General features: G+C 38.1%; 1 protein-coding gene across 4 annotated transcripts in view; it reads right to left on the bottom strand.

Moving 5' to 3' along the window:
* Positions 1 to 24,169, bottom strand: part of ebf1a (EBF transcription factor 1a) — a 133,584-nt gene extending 109,415 nt beyond the window's left edge. For all 4 annotated transcript variants that reach the window (XM_065272339.1, XM_065272346.1, XM_065272356.1 and 1 more), the window contains exons 1-6: positions 23,507 to 24,169; positions 22,659 to 22,815; positions 21,750 to 21,813; positions 20,857 to 20,912; positions 7,978 to 8,051; positions 2,041 to 2,109 (exon numbers count right to left, since the gene is read on the bottom strand). In XM_065272339.1, coding sequence (XP_065128411.1) covers positions 2,041 to 2,109; positions 7,978 to 8,051; positions 20,857 to 20,912; positions 21,750 to 21,813; positions 22,659 to 22,815; positions 23,507 to 23,640 — 554 coding nt within the window. In that variant the 5' untranslated portion in view covers positions 23,641 to 24,169. The remainder of the gene's footprint in view (positions 1 to 2,040; positions 2,110 to 7,977; positions 8,052 to 20,856; positions 20,913 to 21,749; positions 21,814 to 22,658; positions 22,816 to 23,506) is intronic.
* Between the last annotated feature and the right edge of the window lie 2,904 nt (positions 24,170 to 27,073).

The following is a 27,073-nucleotide window of genomic DNA, read 5'->3' as shown; positions in this document are numbered from 1 at the left end:
GGGTCCACAGACCCTCGGGGGCTGCAAGGGAGAGGCGGAGGGTTCGTGGAAACATATTAAATAGTTAATGAACAGAAAACATTTTTCTGAGCACAACTATTTTATTATATTTTAAACAGCAACAAAAAACAAATTAACATACAGTAGTGGCCAAAAGTGATGTCAGAGGTGGAGAATTTGTACAATATTTAATTTTAGATTTAACAAAATTTGAGGTGTATGGTATGAAATAGGCAAAAGACTAAACCTGTAAGGTATTTATTTATTTAACAAAATTATTTGACAAAAGGCAAACCACAAAGTATAAGAGAATCTGGGTTATATTTAAATATACAAAGAAGCATATAAAAAGATCACAAGTATAGCATACATTGACTACAGTTTTATTTATTATTATTATTATTATTATTATTATATTATTTGATCCTTATTTGTGGTATAATTTTATAGTCATTTCCCTGTGCTATGTCTTTATAAAGATTATGTGTTGTAATTGTTTTGCCAAGTTTCTTAAATTTGTCTCATAGCTGAGCTTCAGTTTTTTCTTCTAACACACCAATGCATCATGCAAAATGTTTATGCATCTTTAATAAAATATTTGAATAAAGAGCGATGATGCCCGATGACTTTTGGTTGCTACTGTACACTGTAAAAAAATTATGTAATCAATAGGTCATGAAAACAAGTTAAGCAATTTCATTTTTTCTCATAACTTTCAGCAGCTCATCCATAAAGAAATAAAACATTATGTTAAAATTTGACTGTGCAACACAAATAACTTTTTACAGTTACAAACATAGCTTCCTTTGTATATTTTATATACTAATGAGGTACTTCAAAAAATATAAAACCGTTGACTTTAACCCAAAACACAATGTTCACTCAGAAACTCAAGTTTCTGCCCAGACTGACAACCACAAACTGCAACAACAGTGCTGCGACAGGAGGATTTCAAGAATTTTGCAGAAAACTTCATGGGTGAAAACAATCAAAAAAGATGCCAAAGATGGACAGTCAGTATGTATGCGAGTGTGTGTATGTTTTTGTGTGTTGGGTGGAGGTGAGGCCACGTGGCATAGTGTGGCTGCAGCTGTCTTTAAGAGCTGTGAAGCGTTCTAGCCCAGTGGAGCAGAAATGGGCGAGCCACACAGACACAGCAGCCAGGTAGAAGTCTCTCTCTTAAACACACGCACACACAATACTATTGCCCACAAAGCTGTGGCAAACCTACAGCTGTGTTCATCAGTACAGGTCACTGACTTATTAACACAAACACTGTGCACTTTAAACACTTAATAATGCGATAATCCATGAAATCCTGAGCATTGCTCACATTACAACTTTTGAAGGATAAACAGGAACTCCGAAATACAATTGTCTCATCTCCAGTAATAGTGTGACATGGTTGTATGATCTCCTAAACAGAGAGGGGAGGAGATGTGCATCACTGCACATGCTGCTGTCTCCAGTAGTTTAACCCTTCTTCACTGCTTATTATTTATACATACACACTTTAGACCACACTACATACTCAACCACTAACAGCCAAGCTCTACAACCAAACAATTACTCTTCGAGGTTTCTGGCTTTCTTATTCTCATTGTCGTGTTGCTTGTGCCATTCCTTTGAACTACTGTCTCTGATTTGTAATATTTTATAATGAACATAGAGCATGTGGTCTGATACACAGTGTTCATCACCACTATAGAGCAGTTCCTCTAAAGCAACACTTTATTTAAATGTGATAGTTTAAGTGCATTATTACCTCACTCAGTGATGCTCAGATTTTATAATATAATTATTTGATACAGTAACCATTCAGATTTTATAAATCTTAGTCATCCAAAGCTAGGAAATAGAATTCATTATTCATATTATTAATGGTGGTCCACCAGTACTGAACCAACGGCACACATCAACTTCATTTTCAGTATGGATGGTCCATATGGACAACTTATGTGGTCATCCATCATCCATGTGATGACCTGTTGATCGTATCTCCAAACACACGCATGCAAACATTCAATATCCAGCTCTTACCTGTCAATGATGACCGGGTCAGAGGGCGTCTCATTACGGTTGCCACAACTCTTCTTGTCACAGCAGCGGCTGATGGAGTCGGGAAAGTTGGTGAGGAGGAAGAGAAAAAAGAAAAGAGAGTGGTTAACCTGTGCGTTACTGCACATATGTCAGCACAGACCTCAAACACAGTGGAGAGGAGAGAGGTAGCAATTATAAAACAATCTTTCTTTCACTCCTCCGAGGCAGACATTCACTCCTGCTGTACACACGGCGAACAATATGCTGCCTATAAGACCGTGTATTAGTAATTACTGCTAACAGACTGCCTGGCTCAGGGATGGTTACTGAAGGATTAGAGGTACCGCTGATAACAGAGCGCTTATCAGGTGATGAAGAGCGGAGAGGAAAAGATACAGGAGAAGTTAAGAGGGCACATAAAAGACAAGCGATTTTAACACACATCCTGGAAACGTCTGAACTCAGATTAAAGAGAAAAGGTCTGGGTGTTCCTAAAGAAAATGTTATTGTGTAGATGTTGCTAGCTCATAGCTCAGCAGAAATCAACACAGTATTATGTTTCATTGAAGTATTTTACGTTGTGTCAAATTGTGGTTTTCCTTTAAAGGATCAGTCCATTTTCCAAAAATCCAGATAATTTACTCAGGACCATGTCATCCAAAATGTTGATATTTTTGAAAAAAACATTCCAAGATTTTTCTCATTTTAATGGACTTTAATGGACCCCAACACTTAGCAGTTTTAATGCAGTTTAAAATTGTCATTTCAAAAGACTCTAAACGATCCCAAAGCATAAGGGTTTTATCTAGCAAAACAATTGTCATTTTTGGCAAGAAAAATAAAAAATATGAACTTTTAAACCACAACTTCTCGTCTATCTTTGGTCCTGTGACGCCCCAGCGTGACCTCATGTATTTGCGTAATGACGTGGAAAGGTCACGTGTTACATATATGAAACGCACATTTACGGACCATTTTAAACAATAAACTGACACAGACATTAATTAGTTTCATTCAACATACAACAATGTCGCAACGGTCCTCTTTCTCCACACTTGTAAACACTGGGGCGTAGTTTCGCATACATAATCCGTGACCTTTTGACGTGATGCAGTATTACTATTACTGGAATTACTGACGTATAAAAATCGTTTCGCTAGACAAGACCTTTATGCCTCGTTTCGGATCGTTAAGAGTCCTTTGAAACTGCAATTTTAAACTGCATTAAAACTGTTAAGTGTTGGGGTCCATTAACGTCCATTAAAATGAGAAAAATCCTGGAATGTTTTACTCAAAAAACATAATTTCTTCTTGACTGAACAAGGAAAGAGATCAACATTTTGGATGACATGGTTGTGAGTAAATATCTGGATTAACTTTTAACTTTTTTAAGAAAATGGACTAATCCTTTAAGCTGGATCTATCTTAAGAAACAAATGAAATAGTTGTTGAAATATAGTTGGTTAAATTATTATGAATAACATAGCTCAGATAGTTAAGTCTTAAAAGAATTTGATAAGAAATGATTTTATAATGAAATCTTTGAATGTATATTTTGTTATCTTTGACAAATCTAAGCCATCTCTCCTAAAACATACATGCATGAGATGTTTATTATTATTATTATTAGATTTTTTTCTCTTTTTTGTGATCTCATTGGTGTCAAGGAGAAACACTTAGATATTAAATAAATCTTATTTATGATTATTTGACTATGTACAATCTAAAATCCATTATATGAGACTTTCTGGTTTTAGAATCGATTGGAAACAAAAAATATTGATTCTGTTGCTTTCAGTAAGAGCATCAAAAGAAAGCTTTCTGTTCGGATATCTTTTTGGGATTTTTCTTTCTGAAGGGCTTAAACTTGGGGAAGAAGAGGAAAAAAGCTGAACAGAGATCAAGATTGAGAGAAGGAAGAAAGAAGGAATGGAAATAAGGAGTCTTTGGTGGATAGAGTCTGGCGGTAAACAGCAGGGGGACGGGGGGTTCAGGTTTCCCTGCACAGATGGCAGAGGGGCTTGAATGAGAGAGAGAGGGAGTACGGCTTGAGGTATCATCTGATGGGTGCAGTATAGATCTGTGCGAGCGAGCTTCTTTGGTCATGATGAGTTTGATAAGATTGGACTTGACCCAGTCTGGCCTCCTGGATTCTACCCCTTTGTTCACACACACACTGCCTATCTAAGCATCCTCTTTCCAGATCAAAATTATGTGGGCACGGTATTTACCTTTAATGTCTATTTCTCTTTATATTCTCTCTCTCTCTATCTCTCTTTTTCTCTCTCTCCTCTGAGAACAGTCAAGTCTTTAGCAATGTTCTCTCAGAACTGGGTCACACAGGAGCCCCAATGGATCACAGAAGCAAAGCATTCTGGGATGCGAGGGGTGGGCACAGATGGATGTGACACTCCAATAACCCAATCATCAGCCAGCACCCATGGGAAACCACAACACAACCCCCCAACACCACCACCCACAACCCACACCCGCCCCCATCAACAATATGCTAATTACTACGTGAACGCTCCGGCTTTGTTTTGGGGATTTTTTCCCCTCTTCCTGCTCGTTCTGCACCGTCCCAGCGGACCTGCAGGGAAACCGTAATCTTTAATCTCAAGCGTTTCCTCCTGCCGCAGCATTTGAAGAAATTAAATCCAAATTGCTGTACGTAATTACCAGGATGTGGCCCTCACTGATGCCATTAAAGCTCCACTGCCCTTACTCAGCTTCTTTACAGGCACTGCCCTCGGCCTGCACTAAAATAGCCCCCTTAACCAAACAAAGGTCCATTTCTCTAACTGTGACCACCCACTGTACCAGTCCATTTTAAATAATCTGCCCAAGCTTGTGATGTTTCATCTGTACTGCACAACGCAAACAAAACCCCATCAATCTGTGTGTTTGAGGATGTGGAATTTCAGCCCAAAGAGTTGCTTTTGAGCGATTGTTTCTGGCCTTGCTTGTGAGGCGAGTTGTTTGGGAAAATGCGTCTCTGTCTCGTGCTCGCGGGCCCATGCGGTACCATATGGCTAATGGCAAGGCGTACAGCAATTAACAGCCCTGATTAATGGAGAACTGTCTAATTGCAGACTGGTAATTGTGCCTCTCTCTCAGCACAAGCTCAGCGTCGAAACACAGAAAGGATGAAGACGATGAGACAGAGGAAGATGAGAATAGGTTGTTTACTCATTTGAAATGAGCTCAAGTGAGTAAAAATATTTGAGGGGCGCTACCCACTGAGAAGAAAAATCACAAATATGTGAGGCTATAATCATTTCTTATCTGTCTCAAAATGTGTGCTCAGATTTGATCTGACCCAATAGGCAGCAATAAAAAGACTTTTTAAGATGCCAAATAAATCTTTGGTGTCCCCAGATTACATATGTGAAATCAAAATACTATAGAGAATTTATTAAAGCATGTTAAAATTGGCACTTTGTAGTTGTAAGAAAAAGTGTGCCATTTTGGGGTGTGTCCTTTTAAATGCAAATTAGCTGATCTCTGCACTAAATGGCAGTGCCATGGTTGGATAGTGCAGATTTTCCCTTTCAGACATCACAAGGGGAGCCAAATTTTAATACCCTATTTTTCATTAATGACTCACCCTCATGTCGTTCCAAACTCGTAAGACCTCCGTTCATCTTCGGAACACAGTTTAAGATGTTATTATATTTAGTCTGAGAGCTTTCTGACTCTCCATTGAAAATCTAGTAACGGTATACTGTCCATATCCAGAAAGGTAATAAAAACATCATCAATGTAGTCCATGTGACATCAGTGGGTCAGTTAGAATGTGTTCAAGCATCGAATATACATATTGGTCCAAAAATAACAAAAATTCCGACTTTATTCTGCATTGTCTTCTCTGGGTCTGTTGTGAAGCGCATACACGAGACTAAAGTCACGCGACTGCAGTGACGCGGATGACGTGTTATCTGGTGCGCCCCAGCTGTTTTTTTTTTTGTGCGCCCAGGCTTCGTTTACAGTCTGAGGGAGATGCACGCTGTAAGTTTGAAAAACAAAACATGTCTGAGGAAAACACGTCATCCCCGTCACTCCAGTCACGTGACTTTAGTCTCGCGTATGCGCTTCACAACAGACCCAGAGAAGACAATGCAGAATAAAGTCGGAATTTTTGTTATTTTCTATGCTTCAACACATTCTAACTGACCCATTGATATCACATGGACTACTTTAATGATGTTTTTATTACCTTTCTGGACATGGACAGTATATCGTACGTAGATTTCCAATGAAGGGTCAGAAAGCTCTCAGACTAAATTAAAAAAAAAACATAAAACTGTGTCCCGACAATGAATGGAGGTCTTACGAGTTTGGAACGACATGAGAGTGAATCATGAGTGACATTATTTTCATTTTTGGGTGAACTATCCCTTTAAATGAAGCAAATGAGAATGCAAGCTATGAATGAGACACCATTTTCCTCTGGGTGGGCACCTATCCTGTTCTAATAGAGAAATGTACTCCAGCAAGGATCTGTTTAATCCTAAAGTGGCAAATCAAAGGCCTGACGGCATGGGCCTTTGTAGACACGTATGCTACTAAGTGTTTGTGTCAATAGCGATCTTTATATCAGCGAGTCTATTTTTAAAGAGAGATACCAGAAGGCTGTGCATGTGTAAAAAAAAGGTAGCGAGGGGGAGATTGAAAGAGAAAGCGGAGAGCCCTGGCTCGCCTGCACATATTTCATTGTCAAAACTCAAAGCAAGCTGCATTCATTAGCTGTGGAAAAACAAGAGGATTCTTATTGAGTAATGAGTTTTTCCTTGTCCTAATTAACCAAGCATGAGTGGTATATTTTTAGTAGAAAACTGTTCAAATGCTCTCCACTTCGACCAAAAATAGATGAGGGCCCATCTCCACAACCCAGTTTTAAGTGCGAGGAATTTATCTTTTGATTTTAATTAAAGGTGCACAGCTCTCTCTCTCTTTCTCTCTCTCTTTCTCTCTTTTGCTCTCTCTCCTCTCAAGGAGCAGGGAGTGGATGACCTGGATAGAGATTCAAAGGGAGATAGAGATAAGGGTTGCTCTGAACTTACATTCGCCTGCATTAAGGTGCGTCCTCCACCATTTCTCATCTCTTGAAATCTCAGTTTTTGTTTTTGCTCAAGGGTGACATAGAAATGTTTATTTTCTCAGTATGCTTGTTTGTGTATATCTGTGTTTGGTACTGTAAGCTGTTAGTAATGGAAAATAAATTAACTGGACTAAACTATGATTTATTTCAACTAAAAGATAAAAAAACACCTCAAAGTTGATGCTTAAATAACACCAAGAGCTAAATAAAGTTTCTATGACAGAGCAAAAGAAATGTCCTCTGGGAAACCAAGCTTTGATTTCTAAGGACACGCCACAGTCTGGGAAAAACACAACGGTTGACTCTGATAGGAAACAGCCTGGCGTAACTTTATCAGGATCCCATTTGCGCTGGTGAAAAACGATCCGGGAGTGTCTCGTGTAATAGTGCATCATAAGTCTAATCTGGAGCTCCAAGCTGGCCTGATATAAACGTACCGCATCTCTTAAATTGAAGTAAACTGTTTATACCACTTCAGACTGACATGTATGATGAATTGAAGAATAATGACACAACCTTTCAGCAATTTTTTAATAATGCTAATCTATCCTTCGCCTTTAGGTATGACTTTACAACGGCGCTTTCACTTAGAGCACCACAGCTGTGTGTTTGTAAGGGAAGCCATGAGCGGCTTAGCAGAAAGCTCAGCCCTGTCAAACTAATGCTGGATCCAGAGGCCCAAACTCTTGCCAAGACCAGAGCGAAGCCAAAGTAAAGCCCTCACAGTCAGCCGGGAGAGCTGGGAACGTGAGGAGGCACTCGGGTTCAACAGCTTGATTGTGTAATAGCGAAGGAGGCGTGTATTTTGGCTGCATTGGTGTTGGTGTTTGTCTCACCTGCACATGATCTCGTGCGTCAGCAACACCCGGCACATCTCTGGGTTTTTGTCTTGACCTTCGTAGATGATTGCCTGATGGACAAAAGAGAGTAAACTTTGTTAGGGAAAAATGACAAATGTCAGTTTCTCATTGTGTTGTAAGGGCTTGATGTGTATTGAGAGCATGCAGAGCTTTCCATGACTAACTCTCGTGGTGTTTGTTTCTGACAATGAAAACAATTAAATGTCTGGCTACATCAATTCACTGAAACAAAAACCAAAAAATCCCACGAATCTTTGTGCCAAACACAAATCATGTATGCAATCTTTCTCATTCGCACAAACTCAGACAATTGCAGCACTCATAGACGGCTAAACATGAACCTTCTTCATTCTGGTGAGAAAAGGTCGATTTCAGCCTTTTTTACACTGTTCACTTTCTTACCGTACACAATCTTAAATTTCATAGAAGTGCTTTTATTTGAGCCAATCAGTCAATCATAAATGCCCAGTACTGACCTTCCGTATGGGAGGTGGTCTGGTTTAAAGTGCCAGGTTTGAAGTAGGTCATTTAATGCCCACTTACCTACAGCAATTGAAAAAAATGATCCCAGCCAAAAAGACTGGAAGTGACGGAAAATCAAACAAATGTCTGTATGTATTAAAGCAAATTTCTTTTAAAGCCTACAAGGATCTTACTTTACATCACTGTGTAACACACCAGCCTCTAACTGGCAACTCATTTCATCCCTATTTGTTATCCTGTGTCAGATTTGTCACCAGTTAACTATATGTGTATTGTATTGCTTTGGCAGCATGCAACGGCATCATTTGTTGCTCTTTGGTTTAATTAAAAGCAGACATAGTGCCTCAATAGAACTGTGTGTGTGCGTGCATGTGTGCGTGTGTGTGTATTAAACTGTGCAGATTGTATTGTCTCCTTATGTCAAAACCAAACACCCTTGCCACAGTGCCCACCCTTCACAGGCATCTGGAGCTCACATATTGACTAATAAAACAGTGACACAAAGCTTTACTGTTCAGCTGAATTTATGTCTCTTATGACAAAGCATTTATACAAAAAATGAAAAAAACTAAATCTTTGTAGAGCTTTGCGTGTTGACAACACCAGGGTCATACCACAGGTTTGTTTCTTAAAAAATGCATTGGTTGATGAAATGCACTTGACTGCCAAATGCATAAATGTTTTTCATGAAAGCTGTGTGTGTATGTGTGTAGGTGGGGCTTCATTTCCAAAGACCCAATTTTTAAAAAAATGTCCTCACAAATACAGCGGGATGTCGAAATCTGACTCATGTGGATGACGTTCTCCTCAATATTTTTATGGCAATGGCTGAAATTAGGGTTAGGAAATATATGAGAGATCTGTGTGCACACCTGTGCAGTAAGCCCGTGTCTGCGAGCGTCTGACTCGGTGCATGTGTATGCATTCACGCATGTATTTGTGCATTAGCATGTGTGCGTTTATGTGTGCAGCAAGCAGTTGGGCTGCCAGACTGGAGTATAGTGAGCCATCTGGCCTAGCTAACACTTCATCCAAAAACCTCAGCTTTGTTTCCATCCTCCAATTCCACACAAGATGTCCCCCACAGCCGTGAATCAGTGACTGTACTCAAAACATTAACACACCACAACCAATTAACAGGCTGCTCTCTGTCACACACACACACTTAAATACAGAAACATGTTTGCTATAGATCACTCTCTTTTTCTTTCTGATCACACACATTTACAATGTTTTCCCAAGTGCATCTTTGTTCAGTTACAGTAAAAAGTTTTATGTAGCACCCCCCCACCTCATCAAAAGCCCAAAAATGACAAAAAAGTTTGTTCGTATGTGACATTTCCCACTTCCTGTCATTGCTTTGGATGGAGGACTTTAGTGATCGCGGACATTTGTTTGTTTGGTTTCACATTGGGAAAAATGAGGGTCAAGGTCCTCTAAAAGCGCGCTAGCATGCATCACTGTCTGAGATCCTCGACCTGCAGGCTTCTGAGAGGAAGAGAGAGGCAGTCCGGGCCACACAATAACGTCCTCTACACCCCTGCACATTTATTTCATATACTGTATAAGACCGGCTATTTATCACAAAGAACTCCTGCAAACGGACTCGGAATCTCTCTATGCGGAGAACAACATAAGCGCCTGGAAACTTGGAAACAGTTTGTCAACTTCTCCTCAGAGACAAACAAAGCAATGGTTGTGTATCATCCTCTGGATTTAAGCTAGCTTGGAACGCATCATTGGTGGCCTTTTCGGTAGCCCTGATTGTCGCGTTGTGTTTGGCACTATGTCATTGACAGTGATGTCTTTGCAATCTACAGTGGCATTGAATGATTTATCTTTCCCACCATTATACACACACATACATACATCTTCAATGGAGATTGTGATCTTTAAAGCCTCCAAGCTTGTAAATGTGTAGCATTAAGCCTTTACGTGGCCTGGCACAGAGCGACCATTCATATTATATCTGACATCATCAGAGTCAGCAAACAGCTCCTGATTACAGGAAATATCTAATATAGGAGATTTGTGTCACTTTGTTGCATGTTGTATACTTAAGGGAAGTGTTTTTGGCACGGTAACACAAATACACCCTATTCCGTAATTAATGGGAAAAATACGGACGCAAGCAGCCAATCTAGGGAGTGCTGGCTGAAGCAAAGACCTGAAGCGAACAGTCGAGACCTCCCTCTTTCCCGCACAAATTTATTTAGGAATCTGCCCGAAGCTTTGAAAACACACGCAGAGCAACAGGCAGGCTACAGCCCGAGTTACCTGCCAGCTCCAGCCCGGCACTTTCTGAACAAAGCGCTCCTTAAGGAGTGCCACAGAGCCCATGAAACATGCATGGCACGGTGCGCTGAGGTGTGTGCGATGCATTCATTAGGCCCTGATGCTGCTTTTAATGCATATTTTATATTGCACAAACTGCTCCTCAAATCTCGTTTGAGAGCAGCTTGTGCCGCCGTAAACTGACAGCCACATCTGAGACGTGTAAACAATGCACTGTAAATACATGAAAACACATTTCCCTCTTTGTTACCATCATGCTAGCGTGTCAGCGCCGTGTGTGTGTGTGTGCATTAAGCCTGTGCGTGTGATTTGCTTTTGTTCTCTGCTTCAGCTGTTGAGGGAAACAGTTGGATAGGAGGATAAAGAGACAGAGCGAGAGCTTTACTACACTCTCTGAATGCCTCTTCATCGGATCTGTCACAAGTTGATCAAAGAAACGGCCTGACATCTTTGCTCATGTCTCTACACCCGCTCCAACCGTAACCTGAGAGAGCATATGTGGATATACTGCAAGTATAAGCTCTGAACGTTTGCGGAGAGAGCATCCCAGAGGAAAATTTTATTGCTCATATGTTGCTCTCTCGGAGCTCACTTAATGAAAGTTCTTAATGTAATGTTTTAAGTAACATGTCCTTCAGGTAATAAAAATTGACATATGGAAAGAATACAGACAGAGGTTGAGTTCATACTGAAATCTCTTACTTTTGAATGTAGTCTTTGGTATGTTGGCGAATGTGAGCATTGTTGGACACCTGTGGAATCACGTTGACATTTGCTATCTAAATCTAAATCTTTCTCATTTGTAATTTTTCTTTTATATAAGGTAAAACAGGCCGGAGTTTTTATATACATGCATGTTTATGTTTAATATTTATTTTTGTGCAAAGGTCTTCGTGTCTTATAGCCATGCATGTACACAGCTGCTCTCGGTAGCTAACTGTGTGGTCAAGCGACTGGACTTCACCGCTGTGTTAAGTGTTAAAGAGAAGTGTGTGTTGAACAGCTCTATAAACCTGCTCATCAGCTCTCCCGCCCGACGCTGCCAAAGCCAGCACATGCTGAGAGGAGAGGCGCTCTGTAGCCTCTCTATACAGAGTTATGGGGCTTTAATGGGAAATCTTAAACACATTGCGAGCACTCCTTAGCATATGTAGGACGACTGCTCACCGCAGAGTGGTTTTGGACCGGGTTTTCTGAAAGGCTTTTAAAGACAAGCTAACGCTCTCTCATAACCCAAGCCATGTTTCACACTGACATTGAAGAGAAGAAACGCTGCAGTCGAAATGACAACAAGAGCAGAGAGCATGAGCAGGGGCCTGGTGCCAGACAAAAGGCCTCAGCGCCAGTTTGTCTTTATGACATGAATAGAAGAGCCATTGTATGTAAATTTGCTAACTGGAAAATTGAAAAGAATGATTTTGGGAAATAGTGAAAGAATGTTGCTGCTCTTTATAGACTGGAGTTTATCTGGTATAAACGCCTACCATGGTTTTTGAACAGCATGTACTACTGTAATTTCATTTAATGCTTTGGACCACCAAAAAGAACCATTTCAATTCTATTGTATGCATATCAATATATGATATATTTTAAAAAAGTGCACTGTATACAGTACTAGTGTGTAAACTTTGCTGCCAAAGTCTCTCGCACACACACATATACTGTATAGTGCACTGTCTCTCTCGCTCACTTCCACCACATCATTAACAGGTATGGCAGGGTTGTTTGCCACAGAAATAACCTGTAAATCAGTCAGTAATGTATGTGCACATGCTAGACAACCCTGCACTGTAAAAAGTGATTTTGAGTTTTAGTCAGGTGGACAAGTAAAATCATGTCCTGTCAACTTGCAGTGTCTCACTACACAGAAGGATGAGTTATAACAACCTCAACTTGAAGGGAAATTGAAAACTTAAAATAAGGTGTTCATATAACAACAAAACATAGGTTCTTTCAATTTTTTTGCCTCATGCGCATGTGCCAGAATCTCTACGTCATAATGACGTACTACTTTAACGAATTTGAACAAGAGGCGCCATCGCCATTTTCTGCAGAGGACGAGATCACTACAGGAGTTGCTGACGGGAGAAAAAAGACGACGAAGGAGCTCTTATTTGAACGACTACAGATGGATTTTTATAGTAAGTATACCCCGATTTGTTCTTTCTTTCATGTAAAAAAATAGGCTTGTTTCGTTTGCGTATTAATTTAAGACAACTTGATTGGTAAGTTAACGTTAATCAGGAGCCACACACAGTGTTAGACACCGAGCTGTTGTCGAGACGTGAGCAGAAAGAGAAGTCGTCTTTGACTAGTGTAAGTTAATGTTGGTAAATAGATAAAAACATGTACAGTTACTTTTTAGCATGTTAATTGGTGTAAAATGGCCCAAAATAGCTTTTTCGCATGGTTTAAAGTTTTCAGGCACCGTGCCGGATCTCCGGCGTGCGGCGTTGGCCGCGAATTAAAACAATATATATAACGTTGATATATTAATATAATTTCGCGTTCATGCGTTCACCCACAAATAGGATGAGAGGAACACATATTTTACTCTCAACCAAACTAAACTAGCCAATCAGAAGTAGAATGGGGCGGGTCTTTAAAGTGTGGTTGAGAGATCCAGCTGCAGGTACCGTGCGGAGACCGGAGATGTCACGTAGCAAGGAATCCGCAGGATGGAAAGTAAGTTTATAAAGAACAGGAAAGATATGACCTAATTGATAAAGCACTTAAATAAGTGGCGCGCTGGGCATGGATAGAAGGAATAGGCAGAGACAGGCAGCATTTTAGAAGAAATTAAGAGAAGCAGGTGCTTGCATTTCAAATGCTGTCTCACGATATCAATATAAAGTTGCATTTGTGTCAAAACGTTTTGCTTGCATTATAATATTCTCTACGCGCATGCGTTAACGCGCGCATCCACATGAATCAGATCCCACATAATCCTGACAAAAACACACATTCGCTGATGGTTTGTGAATCTAATTTTCGTGTTTGCGTTAACGCGTGCGATTACAGAATAGTATAATGACACACTCGTAGATCTTGTTTGCCTGCATGTGTGTGTGAAACGCGTAGCTCTTGACTGTTATGCTTTGCCAAAAGATTAATGCAAAAAACAAATTGACTTGACTAAATTCCTGGTTGTCTGAAAAGGCAAAGTCACATCATCATTTGAATGATAAACTTTAATGTTGCAGTGTCCACTTCAAATTTAGGGTGCTAAGGTTGCTTGATGTTCAGTGATAAATAATAAATCTGTATTAAATGCTACCACTTATTATTCTATAAACATGTTTTGACCAATGTTGAATCTCATTTGTGTGCCCTATTATTACCATGCATATATGCAACCAAAGATTTTTAAATTCCTCATAGATCTATGTCACTTATTTTTACTCTTAAAGTGCACTACATTGATGTAATTAACGTTACCTTTAATTGCACAAAGTGACTGAATTTGTTCTGTCTGATCATGGTTTACTTTGTGGCATATAGCCCAAACGCGATTGTTCCCGGTGACCCCGCAGCGTTGGTCTGGTTTCAAACTAAAATGGATTCGATTTCGATCGAACCCTGGTGCGTTATTACGTCATCACAAACGTGCATGACACATGATAGAAAACAACACAGGTTAATATATAGCTTTTTTTATTAATTCGGTGCTGTGTGTGTGTGTGTCATATAATGTGGGCTTCTGCTGCTTGCAAATTAACTCTTTTAAGGAGGCAGTGGATTTTTAGATTTGTTGTCCTGGTTCCACATGCTATGCACAAACACACTGAAGGCTCATTCTCACTCGTATCCAAGGTAAATCATCAACACTATCATCCCTTACATGTATTATATTTAACTAAATGCATCATAATAAGCTAACTTATGGGCAGGTCCCATTTCTTCCTGAAACAGTGCACATCCAAGTCCACATGACAGTGTCACAGTATGATTTTGTCATGTGGACTTGGGTGTGCACTGGGGTACCGAAGCCAAGACTACCTGGAGGAAGTGGTCTTTGTTCGGTTGCACTCAAACCGTGCCGCGTGCGCACTTGTTCAGGAAGTAATGTGACCCGCGCATGCGTTTTAGCTTATTATGATGTATTTAGTTAAATATAATACATGTAAGGGATGATAGTGTTGATGATTTACCTTGGATACGAGCGATAGTGAGCCTTCAGTCTGTTCGCGCATAGCGTGTGGAATCTGTTTTCTATTATGCTTCATGCACGTTTGTGATAACGTAATAACGCACCAGGGTTTGACAGAAATCAGTTGAGTGTGAAATCAGACCAATGCTGCCGGGGTCGGGAACAATCGGGCTAGGAGTTCAGATCACAGCAAACGAGCCCAGTGTGAACCAGCCTTAGACACTCCTGGTTTAAGTGACATCAGCTGGTTACATCTACTATTAAATCTTATTTTGGTGCTGAACAAAAGGTAACAAACAACTGTTGTACCACATCACTGGTAAATTATTTACAACAAAAGCATGCAAAAAGTGTACATATTTGAAATGAATGTTTTTATTTTTCAAGACAGAGGGAGGGGGTGAAAGGATAAATTAAAAGAAAAACAAAGGATTGAACCAATAAATGAGGTACTTTAACCATCATATATTTTACAGACAACAAACCCAAGGATGAGGACTGCAGCATTGCTTGGGCTGCCGTGATACATGCGAGAGACTCCTTCTAAATTCATGAAGATATGCGAGGTAAGCTGAAACCTTTAAGGCAAAACGAGGGAAAATTGAACATTAGATCTCTTAATTTGCAGGGGTCTGGGGACTTTAAATTGTTTGTGAAATTGGTTATAAGTAATAGTAATTTTGTTTTCATTCTACAAAGCCCAGTGACCGTGAAAAGGATGTGATCAAGGGCGTGGTGATCGGAGTCCTAGTGGTTGTGGAAAATGTGATGGAGCCTCTCCCAGAATTCTACAATGACGTTGCCCTGGTGATTGAGGAAGAAGTGGTGATGCGTCACCTGAGTGACATACCTAATGCTTTTCTGAACCTGATGGGCCTGTTGTACGCATTAAACCTTGACTTTCCAAAGGAATTAAAATTCACTTTTGAAGTGATACAACGCCTGTTCATTGGAGTTGGATCACACTCTTGCACCGCAAGAGTTCACTCTTTGAAGAGCAAGTTGCTGAGATAAGAAACTCTTTTCTTCTCCTTGCTACTATAAGCACTTACACTGTTACACTGTTTTAAAGTTTAAGACCATTGTTATTTTAGATATTATTGTTTTAAAGGGATACTCCATCGTTTTGTCATATTAAACTGTTATTACCTTAAAGCAATAGTTCACTTTGAAATTAAGTTTTGATATGTTTTAGCTTACCTCAAGGGCATCCAAGATGTAGGTGTCTTTGTTTCCGTGGTAGTTTCACTTTTGATGTTTTTAGGTCAAACCGTTCTTGTCTGTCAGTCATATAATGCAGGTCTATGAGGTAAACATTACCTCAAAGAGCATTCACAGAGAAGTCCAAATTAAGCAACTGTCCATCGTAAGTACACATTGATGGCCTTAGACACGAAACGAGCGGTTTGCGTGAGAAAACGAACACTATTTATATTGTTTTTGCCCCTTGTACACAACCACATCTGTGCTTAGTCTGCGCATGCGCCGGAAGTGATCTCTCGCACGTGTACGTCACTCATTGTTTACACAGAACAGAGATTGTAGGTAAGACAGTTAATAGAAATTGTACTGATTTGCGCTTATCCGGGATGTTTAAACCGACGTGAAAGAAAACAATTACGTATGCTCGCGCAAACTCATCCAGGATATCTCTTCCGGCGCATGTGCAGACTAAGCACAGACGTGGTTGTGTACAAGGGGCAAAAACAATATACATAGTGTTCGTTTTCTAACACAAACTGCTCGTTTCGTGTCTTAGGCCATCAATGTGTACTTACGATGGACAGTTGTTTAATTTGGACTTCTCTGTGCATGCTCTTTGAAGTAACGTTTAGTAAGTGACCATAGACCTGCATTATATGACTGACAGACAACAACGGTTTGACCTAAAATTATCAAAGGTGAAAGTACCGCGGAAACCAAGACACCTACATCTTGGATGCCCCTGAGGTAAGCTAAAACATATCAAAATTTAATTTCAAAGTGAACTATCCTTTTAACTAAGAAGAGTCAATACATACCTCTATCATCTTAGTGCGTGCACTTAAGAACTGTGGCGTGTGGTGACACTTTGATAGCATTTAGCTTAGCCCAGTTCATTCAATGGTACCAAACAGAGATAAAGTTAGAAATGATCAAACACATCAACGTTTTCCCTATTTAATACGTGTAGATATACGATCAAATATGGTGGAACAAAATAAAATGTGGCGCTTTTAAAAGTGGGTTTAAAAGGGTAACTATAATCATTATGAGAGGGAGAAGGGGAGCAGATTTTTCAGGCTAGTCGAAGTACTCCCAAAAGTGCTATTCCACCATACAATATAGTTACCCTTTTTGACCTGCTTTTAAAAGCACCATGTTTTATTTTGTGCCACCATATTTAATCGTATAAATTCTCGTATTAAATAGGGAAAACAATGTGTTTGGTCATTTCTAACTTTATCTCTGTTTGGTACCATTGAATGAACTGGGCTAAGCTAAGTGCTATCAAAGTGTCGCCACACGCCACAGTTCTTAATTGCACGCACTAAGATGATAGAGGTATGTATTGACTCTTCTTAAAGTTAAAGTAATAACATAGTTTAATATGACAAAACGATGGTGTATCGCTTTAAGTGTAACATTGGTATTCTTAAAAAAATTTTAAACAGACTGTTTACTTGTTACCTTGTTCTGCTTCCTCTTTCCTTGTCATGTTTGTCATTTGATTGGGAATTAAAGACACTGTTTTATTTGAAGTTGTTAAACACAGGAACAACTGTACATGAATAATTCACTATAAGCTGTTAGGAAAATATCTGATAATGACAAGGAGTTATTTGTACTATTTTGGCTCTTAAATGGTTCTGTGCATAGTAGGGCTGCACGATAAATCGCATGCGATACCACACACATCTCGTCAGTTCCTGGATTAGTAGTAAATCGCCATCAGCTGCTTTCAGATGGAGCGGCATTTACTACACAGAGCCGTAGTTCACTGACAATCTGGGCCATATCGCAGGCGATACGTCCGCGATAATAAATGCGAAATTGCCCCAAATGTCAGTGAACGGCTCTGTGTAGTAAATGCCGCTCCATCTGAAAGCAGCGGATGGTGATTTACTACTAATCAAGGAACCGGCATTACTTGCAAGATGCGCACGACAATCACATGCGATTTATTGTGCAGCCCTAGTGCATAGAGAAGTTTGCACGTGTTTTTGTGAGGTGTATATTTTAACATTGGTATTATAGAATTTTTTTAAACAGACTGTGTTCTTGTTACCTTGTCCTGCTTCTCTTTCCTTGTCATGTCTGACATTTGATTGGGAATTGAAGACTTTTATTTGAAGTTGTTAAACACAGCTTATAGTGAATTCTTCATGTACAGTTGTTCCTGCACTGAAAATATCTGATACTATTCTCTAAGAATGGGTCTGTGCATAAAGAAGTTTGCATGTGCTTATGTGAGCTGAATATATGTGAGTGGTTTTCGTGTAATGTTTTCATATCTTTGCAAGGAAAAATAAATGCTGAGAGTTTCAATTTTGCAGTTGTGTTGATTTCATTTAAAAAAATCTGGTTTCAGGCAGATATCTAGAACTTCTTGTCAAAGAAAACAATGAAGTCTAATAAACTCAAAAAGTTAAGTTGTGATGTTGAGGGAAAACTCACTATTTTATGTCAATTAGACTTTGTTAATGGTTGTGAAAACATGAAAAATTAAGTTAAACCAATATGTTTTTAAGTTTACTTAACAAAAAAATCTAATTGCTTATTAATTGATATGGTACGTTGGCCCAATTTACTGCAAGTTATTTCAACAAATACATATAAGTTGAGTTAACTTTACTCCTAATGTTGGCTAAACTTAACTGGGTCAATGCAATAAGATGACTTGACCAAGTCAAGTTGGGTCAACAAATCATTTTTTACAGTGTGGGGAGATAAACGGCTTTTTATTGAGACACTCAGTGAAAGGCTGAGCCAGGGCCAGTCCCCCCGGCCACTGTATTTACCTCAGGGTGTCAGGGAACAGTCTTTCTCCCTTAGCACAACGTTCCTGCCTTTCACCCATACACATAAATCTGTCCCGCTACACGCGGGCCAAACCGCCGAGCTAAGCACCAGTAACAGAGCCTGATTTTCACACATAAACATCCATGCACAAATTATTAAAATCTTTGCCGCAAACAAATCACCCAGTAGAGAAAGAGGTTGATAGAGCAAAGACCTGATGCAGGATGATTTGTGCCAAATATAATGTTCAGGGATTTGTAGTAGGAAAATTTATATACCTTATTTAATGGAAATGTGATAGTAATACGGTAAAAAAATTACATTTTATTACAACTCTTAAATTGTTCACGGTTTTTTTACAATATAAAATTCAAGAATTAAGAACACTTGTATATGATGCAAAGCGTTAAGCTTTTGGTCTTTAAGCAATTAAAGCAAATATACTAAAGCGAACAAATTACTCTATAAACTGATAATGTCTTTGTCTGACACAAATTTTAATATTTTACTCCACCCATACAGCTTCTCTACACACACACACGCACACACACACACACACACACACACACACACACACACACACACACAATGAAGCAGAATAGTAGCAACAAGATCAATAAGCTAAGTATGCTCGCCTTTTTCAATCACATGATATGTTTTGTGTGTTAGTGAGCTCATAGTCTGTCACAGCTATGACACTGCACAGTGTCTGATAATTTCCTGATATTTATACACACTTTACCCTACTATCACAGCCGCAGGGATATCCACACACACTTGTGGACACACTTGTGCACACACATTGTGATACAATACATCTATTAAAAGCTTATGAGATGCATACAATTAGTTTATTTTTATAATTATTTATCAAATTAGAGTATTTGGTTCCTGACTTATATTTACTTGCAGTAATTGCTTATGCATTGTTATATTTGTTTTTATTCACTTTTTGTTTTCTTATTAATATTTAATATTTTTATTTTATATGTAATCATTTATTTACAATAATTACTTTCTTCTAAATAAACTTATTTTCACATCTATAGTCAAGAGTTTTTCGACTTTCGGCTGTTTTCGGAAAAAAACTTCTCTGCTTATCTTTGAAACATAACATTGAGAGAGGAGAGAGAGAGAGAGAGAGAGAGAGAGAGAGAGAGAGAGAGAGAGAGAGAGAGAGAGAGAGAGAGAGAGAGAGAGAGAGAGAGAGAGAGAGAGAGAGAGAGAGAGAGAGAGAGAGAGAGAGAGAGAGAGAGAGAGAGAGAGAGAGAGAGAGAGAGAGAGAGAATGCAGGGGAAGAGTGGGAACAAGAAAATAAAGGAAGGAGAGAGGGGAAAAAACTTTTGTTTCTGTTGTCTGGTAAAAAGGAAGAGGCAAAACATATAAGGCACATTCGACTTTCCACATGAGTTTCCTTCCAAGGTTAAAGCTCACAACCTGCACATTCAACACAAGCTATGACGGTTCCTGTGCTAAACTCTTCATAACAAACATCTGTTCCCACAATGCATTAGAATACGCATGTTATTATTCAGTCAATAATAGTCTAGCTTGACTGAGAAAGAACCCTGTTTTAGATACCGAAATGAAGAACTATGTAATCCCCTGTGACAGTCAATAAACCAAATGTTAAATAAAGTGTTTCAATTCTTGCTTTCTCTCTCAATCACACTGTCACACATATGCTCATAAATACATGCAAGCATCCAGTCATCTTAAATGAGGTCCCAGAGAGAGGATGTCATATTTAGACACCAACCGATCCGTGCCCCTGAGGCATACCGTAGTGTAACCCCAAACTCACCAGGGTGCACGTCGCAGATGCACGCATTCACTCTCGCTTAGTGAAAATCACACACATATCATCTCACCATATTTATCAGTGCTATCAGCACACCATAGGGATTTTTAAAATGAAATCCTACCTGCTTAGTCATGGAGTCAATCAGGCGTACATAAAAGTCCTGTTCTGTTCTGATGCCTGTAGATAAAAGAAGAAAAACACACTTTTAATTGGTGATAAAATACATGCCATGCACAGATTAATGGATATATTTGACTGGTATGTATTTACAATGTACAATGCAGGGCACAATACAGCAAACATGCAAATGACACATCCAACCCAACTTTGGGTAGTGACAATTTTTAAGGATACATTTAGTTTTTAAGAAAAAAATCTACATGACAGACACACAAAGACACACATACGCAAACTAAAGAAGCAGCTTTCATAAAGAAGATGCACATAAAAACTTTTAAAGCAATCCGTCAAAAAATCAACATGTTATTCTCATATACTATAAAGCTAGCAATATTCGCAAAATATTTAGGAACATAAGGGACAGGCGCAACACAATTTCAAATGCCTGGTTGTCATATTCCCACATTAGGAGACAGAAAAGAGTGTACATGCATTATGGCCAGGCCATTAGCTGCCATCAGAAGTGAAGTGCACATTTCTGTAAAACGCGTAACCGGAAAAGTGCACTAATGGAGATCGTTTTGGTGTTTCATTTATGTTTATAGTTAAAACTGTACGACTGCTGCAAATTGATTTGATCTCATCCGCTTCAACAATTACATACATAAAACATTATGATTTACGTATTTAAAATGTCATATAACAAATAACAATAACTAATTTTCAAATGTGTCTTGATCAAATTCTTGGTTTTCAAATAATTGTCTTACTTTGTTAATTACTTATTTGTCCCTACCTCTTGTCTTTCTGACTATATATTTTTTATTTACATTTTTGTAAATCACCAGTGCTGTTTTGCAAAGTCCAATCTTATACGAATACATTCCGTCTTACCGTTGCTGTAAAGAAGCTGCAATCTGTAATGGATCCCATTGTTTGTCTTTTCCCCGGTTGATTCCTGCAAAAATAATTGTTAAGGTTACAAGAAATATCAATTTGACAATTTCTGACCCTGCGTGGTCATGTGAGTCAGAAAGGCTATTTCCCTGCAGGCAGAAGTCAGCAATCCGAAACCAAATATTAACGAAAGAAAATACGGTCATTTTGGAATGAGTAAACAAACATTGTCTAAAAAAAAAGTTTAGGGTAAATTACATTTTGTAATTGCACAATTTAATAACAATGTGCAAATGTACAAAAAAGATAGGCTTAATATAAAATTAACGTGTTCTATGCTATTTAAAAGGATCAAACAAATAAGCAAATATTAACATGAGCAAAGATTAATTTTAAAATGCTTCTAAAAATTGTATTCGAATATTTAAAATATACATTAAGCTCATCACAATATTACAAAAAGGAAATTAAGTATTTAAGAAAAAGAATTATTTTAAATTTAGATTTTACGGATATATTTTATCCTATGACCTGTGACAACTTCCTCACTGTATCTTTTTGCAGAATAAAAATAAAATATATTAGATGAAATAAAAATATACAAAATATGATTTTCTCTAGAATGATAGATGTTTAATATGTTAATATGTATGCCGTTATATAAATAATCAAAAAGTTTAAAGGAGCAGATGTTAATTGTAAAACAGTTATTTAACTTCATAATCTATTGGATATATGGACAAAACTAACAATTTATGCATTTAGTAGTTAGGCTAATCGCATTTCCGCTATTATACGTATTGTAAAAAATGTGTTAAAGTGTTGTCTTTGGCAATCCACTTTTGTCTAATTTCCTATATGATATATTTAGTGTAACCGAGGACATACTCCAACTTTTTCACTTGCCTTTTCTTTTTCAACAAATCCAACAAAAGTAGTTCTTTCAATTTCCACGGGTTGTCCTTGTCTGTCGTAGAGAGCTAAAACGAAGTGGAAGAAGTTGGATTTGCGAAGATTTGAAGGAGGTTGTTTCTCAAAGTGTGCTCGAGCAAGACCCACTCCACTACAAACAAATGCAAGAGAAACAGACAATTATTTTTTTTATTAAAAAGCAAAAGTTTTGTGGTTGATTAATTATAATTACTTGAGGGAACAATTTATGGCGTGCAATAGTCAGATTTAGCATTGAATACAAAACATTTCTATAAATTTAAGAGTTTGATCAAAAGGGCCTTTAGTAGGTATAAAGGTAAACATTTCCTTTTCTTAGACTGTAAATATTAAACTTTATAAGTTAAACAATATTTACACCAACAAATGCAGTATTTACATTGTAGGTATAATTAAGTGTAAAGTAGTTCGTTAATCAAAAAGTATTAATATAAATTGCACCTAAGACCTGTTTATGGCAAACTAGCTTATACATAAAACGCAACGATGCAACTATCTTTCAACTTCTTTTAAAACTACACAATCTATTCATAACAAGTTGTTGCATACCTAAACGTATTTGTAATGCCGTTTAAATGTGACTCAAGCACTGTTTCTGCTGGATGGTTCATACAATAAGCCAAATGTAATGCTACAAGCAATAACTTATCGCCGCATTAAATCAATCTCTTTGTCATCCTATTATTACTAAGATATAGCGTTCTCATTAAGATGATGTAGCCTAGCTAAATATTGTTTCGTCCCAGGATGAAAAGGAAAAATATAGCGTGTGTCGAGAGCGCTGGATACCGCCGCCGGCTTACCTCTGAGCGGCTGTGTTCGCATCCAACACTCCGGCACCCTGCATCCATGTCCGGACAGCGTTCATCCCGGCACCGATGGGCTCCTCTTTCATACTACTCCCGCTCCTTTGAATGCTGTCTTGAATCCCGAACATGAAAACCGACTTTTCCTGTCACCGCCTCGGTCGGTGCTCGCTTGTTTTGATCGCTCCGTAAAAAAGATAACCGGGAGTATACGGGTGAGCAGGTGTCACCGTGTTTGTCTCTATTAGCGCTTCCTCTGTGAAAAAGAAAACGGAGCGACGCGCCAAAAGAAACGCGAGCTGTCAACATCCAGGTACAAGAACAAACAAACAAAAAACTGTAAGGGGCGCGTAAGATCAGACTAGAGGTCCCTTTGGTCTATCTGGCAGAAAGAGTCTATATGTCACTTTAAGAAACAATAGGAACAAGAACGAGTGTTAGATCAAATGTCATCATCCACAGACAATTTTTTTATTTTCTCCTCCTTTCTTTCTCTCTTTTCTCCACAAAGACTGTTCTCTGATCAAATCACATGAATGAGCAATATGAAATCAAGCAGAGAGGTGGACCCGTGTGGAGACAGCTCCCTCGCTGCTCCCCTTGTTCAAACGGGAGTGATTTGTGTCCTTTCCCAAAGGAATCCGATTTGACTGTCTCTGGGAACTAAACACAAGCAAACTAACCCCAAAGGGAGGAGGAGGAGGAGGGAGTGACTGCGTGCGCAGGGCCGCCCCCCAAACATAAGTAAAGGCGAACTACCATTAGCTGTCCACCCAACCACGAAGCCCGTCGCCTAATTAGATATCACAGCCCGCCCTGCCCACTTAGCACGCGGCGCGTTTACAGAGAACAACCGACAAGAAGTTTTGCCCGCGCGTTAAATGTCACGCGAGTGATGCCATACTGATGGGTTCTTTTAAATGCCCAAATTGCATGATTTCTCTCATTCAACAAGACATTTAGAGTTTAAAAATTTTATTTAAGCTTATTTAAATCTCTGGATTTCAACATTTTACCCATCATGCATTGCAGCATGAATAAATTAACTGCAACTGTTAAATGAGTGTTGTTTTGCTGTTTGTTGTTTTATTTATAGTAAGGCAGTAGTTTTGTTATCAATGTTGCTTATTATTTTGTGTTGAAGTTAAGAGCTCATCTTTCCACTTCATGAGATTTGATAATGGTCATTATTATTGAGCCTTGTGTGTTGAGTGTTGAGGTCTCTGTGTGAAGTTGAAACCTTTGCTTTATTTGATGTTACATTTGCCTTTTTATTTATTATAAAGATTATTAACAAGAATATATTGCTAAAGAAAGACATATTACCTTCAGTGAACAAAACGTTCAAATTGCCTGTTCAGCAATCTTAAGTAGATTTAACTTAACCTTACTTGTTTGTTTGACAAGGCAGAATTGACATTTTTAGGGCAGCGAGTTACTCTGTTTTTTTTTTTTTAAGTTAAATCAACTTGTCTGGGCTTACAGTGTGGGTTAAATACTGATCATGACTGATCATGATTGCCGTTTTTAAGGGAGGACTGGTCTTAATTGCAGAAGTGTTAGCCTAACACTTGTAATTTAACAAGTGAGAGATAATACAAGCATGCTGTGTGGTTATACAGAGAGTTACTTGTATTTAAAATACTAATTGTAAAATTAAATTAAATAGCACCATGATAAATGAAAGAGTTGTTTTAGAAACGAAGATGCAGTCAGGTTGGTAGCACATTACATGAAGCACCCATGTTTGACATTTAATAAGAGGCAATGATTTATTAGCAATAATGTGTCTTTTGGTGGAAACAATTTTAAAAGACTGTGTAAAATTTTTTGCGTTAATCTTAATGTTAAATTTGTATGTTACATTTTTGAAATGTATGTTAAGGTTAATGCTGATCATTTGTAAATAAAAATAAATAATGCAATTGTTAATAATGTTACTTATTTATTAAAATGTTTTCAAAAGGTTGGAGGCGCAAAAATGTATAAATAGCCTACACCACGGACAAGAGTTAACGCAGTAAATAAACTATATCGTTGAAGCATGCTATAAAACCCAGACAATTCAACAGAAACACGAAGCAATATTATATGTATATAAATTATTCACAATAACAATGTAATAAGCGATTATAAAGCTTTGAAATGTTCATAACGACCATGTGCATGCACTGCAATTGTATATTTCACTAAATCTAATTTCCCAAAGAAGTCAGAGGAAGGAAGAGAGCCCATCCATGCTGGCCCCCATGGGTCTTTGTATTTATATTCCCACACAGCTGTTTAAAGTGGCAAAAACTACACAAGTCTCAGTGGAAAGTGTATTTTTCAGGTGACAAAATTTTAATGAAATCTATATGCACAACGCTGGTTTAGTTTATATTTTACGTGCATTACATTAACCATACATGAAGTGTAAAAAAATACTCAGAAATTGACCGTCAATCCCAAATTTAAAATCCCTAAATATAAATTTAAATAATATTAGGCTTATACTTTTATTGCTGACAGCGACAAATTTGATTTGATTTAAAATTAAACAGATGTCCACATAAATCACGATGTCGTTGGCGAGTAATAACCATATAATTGAATTGAATAACCATTAAATAAATCATAATATCCAAAAGTACTTGTCACGTGATAATTTAATCTATCAGCACTATTTTCAGTTGAAACGATTGTGGCTTATGTCAACCAGTTGTTTAAAAAAAGTTGCAAAACAAAACTGAATTAATTAGGATAGAAGTACAGTTAAACTTTGGTAAATCAGCACAGCATGAACCGTATATATATATATATATATATATATATATATATATATATATATATATATATATATATATATATATATATATATATATATATGTGAGAATGCAAAAAAATTAACTAATAATAATAATTCACTATTTTTTTTAATAAAATCAGGATTACTCCTTTTTTGTGGAAATAACATTTCATTTAAATAGAAAACTAAATTTTTTATTTGGTAATGTTTCTACAACTTGAAGAAATGGGTGCTAATGTATTAGAATGACTAAACAGCTATTTATAATCTAAAAAAATCTTATGAAGTGTTTCGTACTTGTCTGAGAATTGGTCAAAGCCCATGATCAAGTGTTGACAGTCCAACATTACCATCTTGTGGCCACAAGTGAAAATACACAACGCTTGAAGAATCAGATCAGATCACAATTCCAGTCGAGCAATCTATATATCCCGATACCACTCCATTATATTACACCAAGCTTTAGGACAGTCAAGGACAAAACTCTGTTGTCACACCTGACCTTAACCATGCCATTATGCTAAAGGCCTTCAAAAACTAAAATAAATGGCAGAAAAGCACACACAGGAGAGGACCAAAACCCATGAAGACAACATAATTTATATTCTGGTTCCGTGAGAGAAAGATATCTAGGGAATACTGTATCTGTCCTTCCCAAAAAAAGACAGAGTGCTTTGTTGCTCCCTTTCACATGTACTTTTTCCTTTCTTTTTACAGAGAGGTCAGAGTTCAAGGCTAACTTTGATCAGAAGGATGGAGAAGGGTTAGAGGGCAGC

The sequence above is a fragment of the Paramisgurnus dabryanus genome, chromosome 16 (genome assembly GCF_030506205.2).
Source record: "Paramisgurnus dabryanus chromosome 16, PD_genome_1.1, whole genome shotgun sequence".
NCBI lineage: Eukaryota > Metazoa > Chordata > Actinopteri > Cypriniformes > Cobitidae > Paramisgurnus > Paramisgurnus dabryanus.
This window is presented reverse-complemented; position numbering and strand designations above follow the sequence as displayed.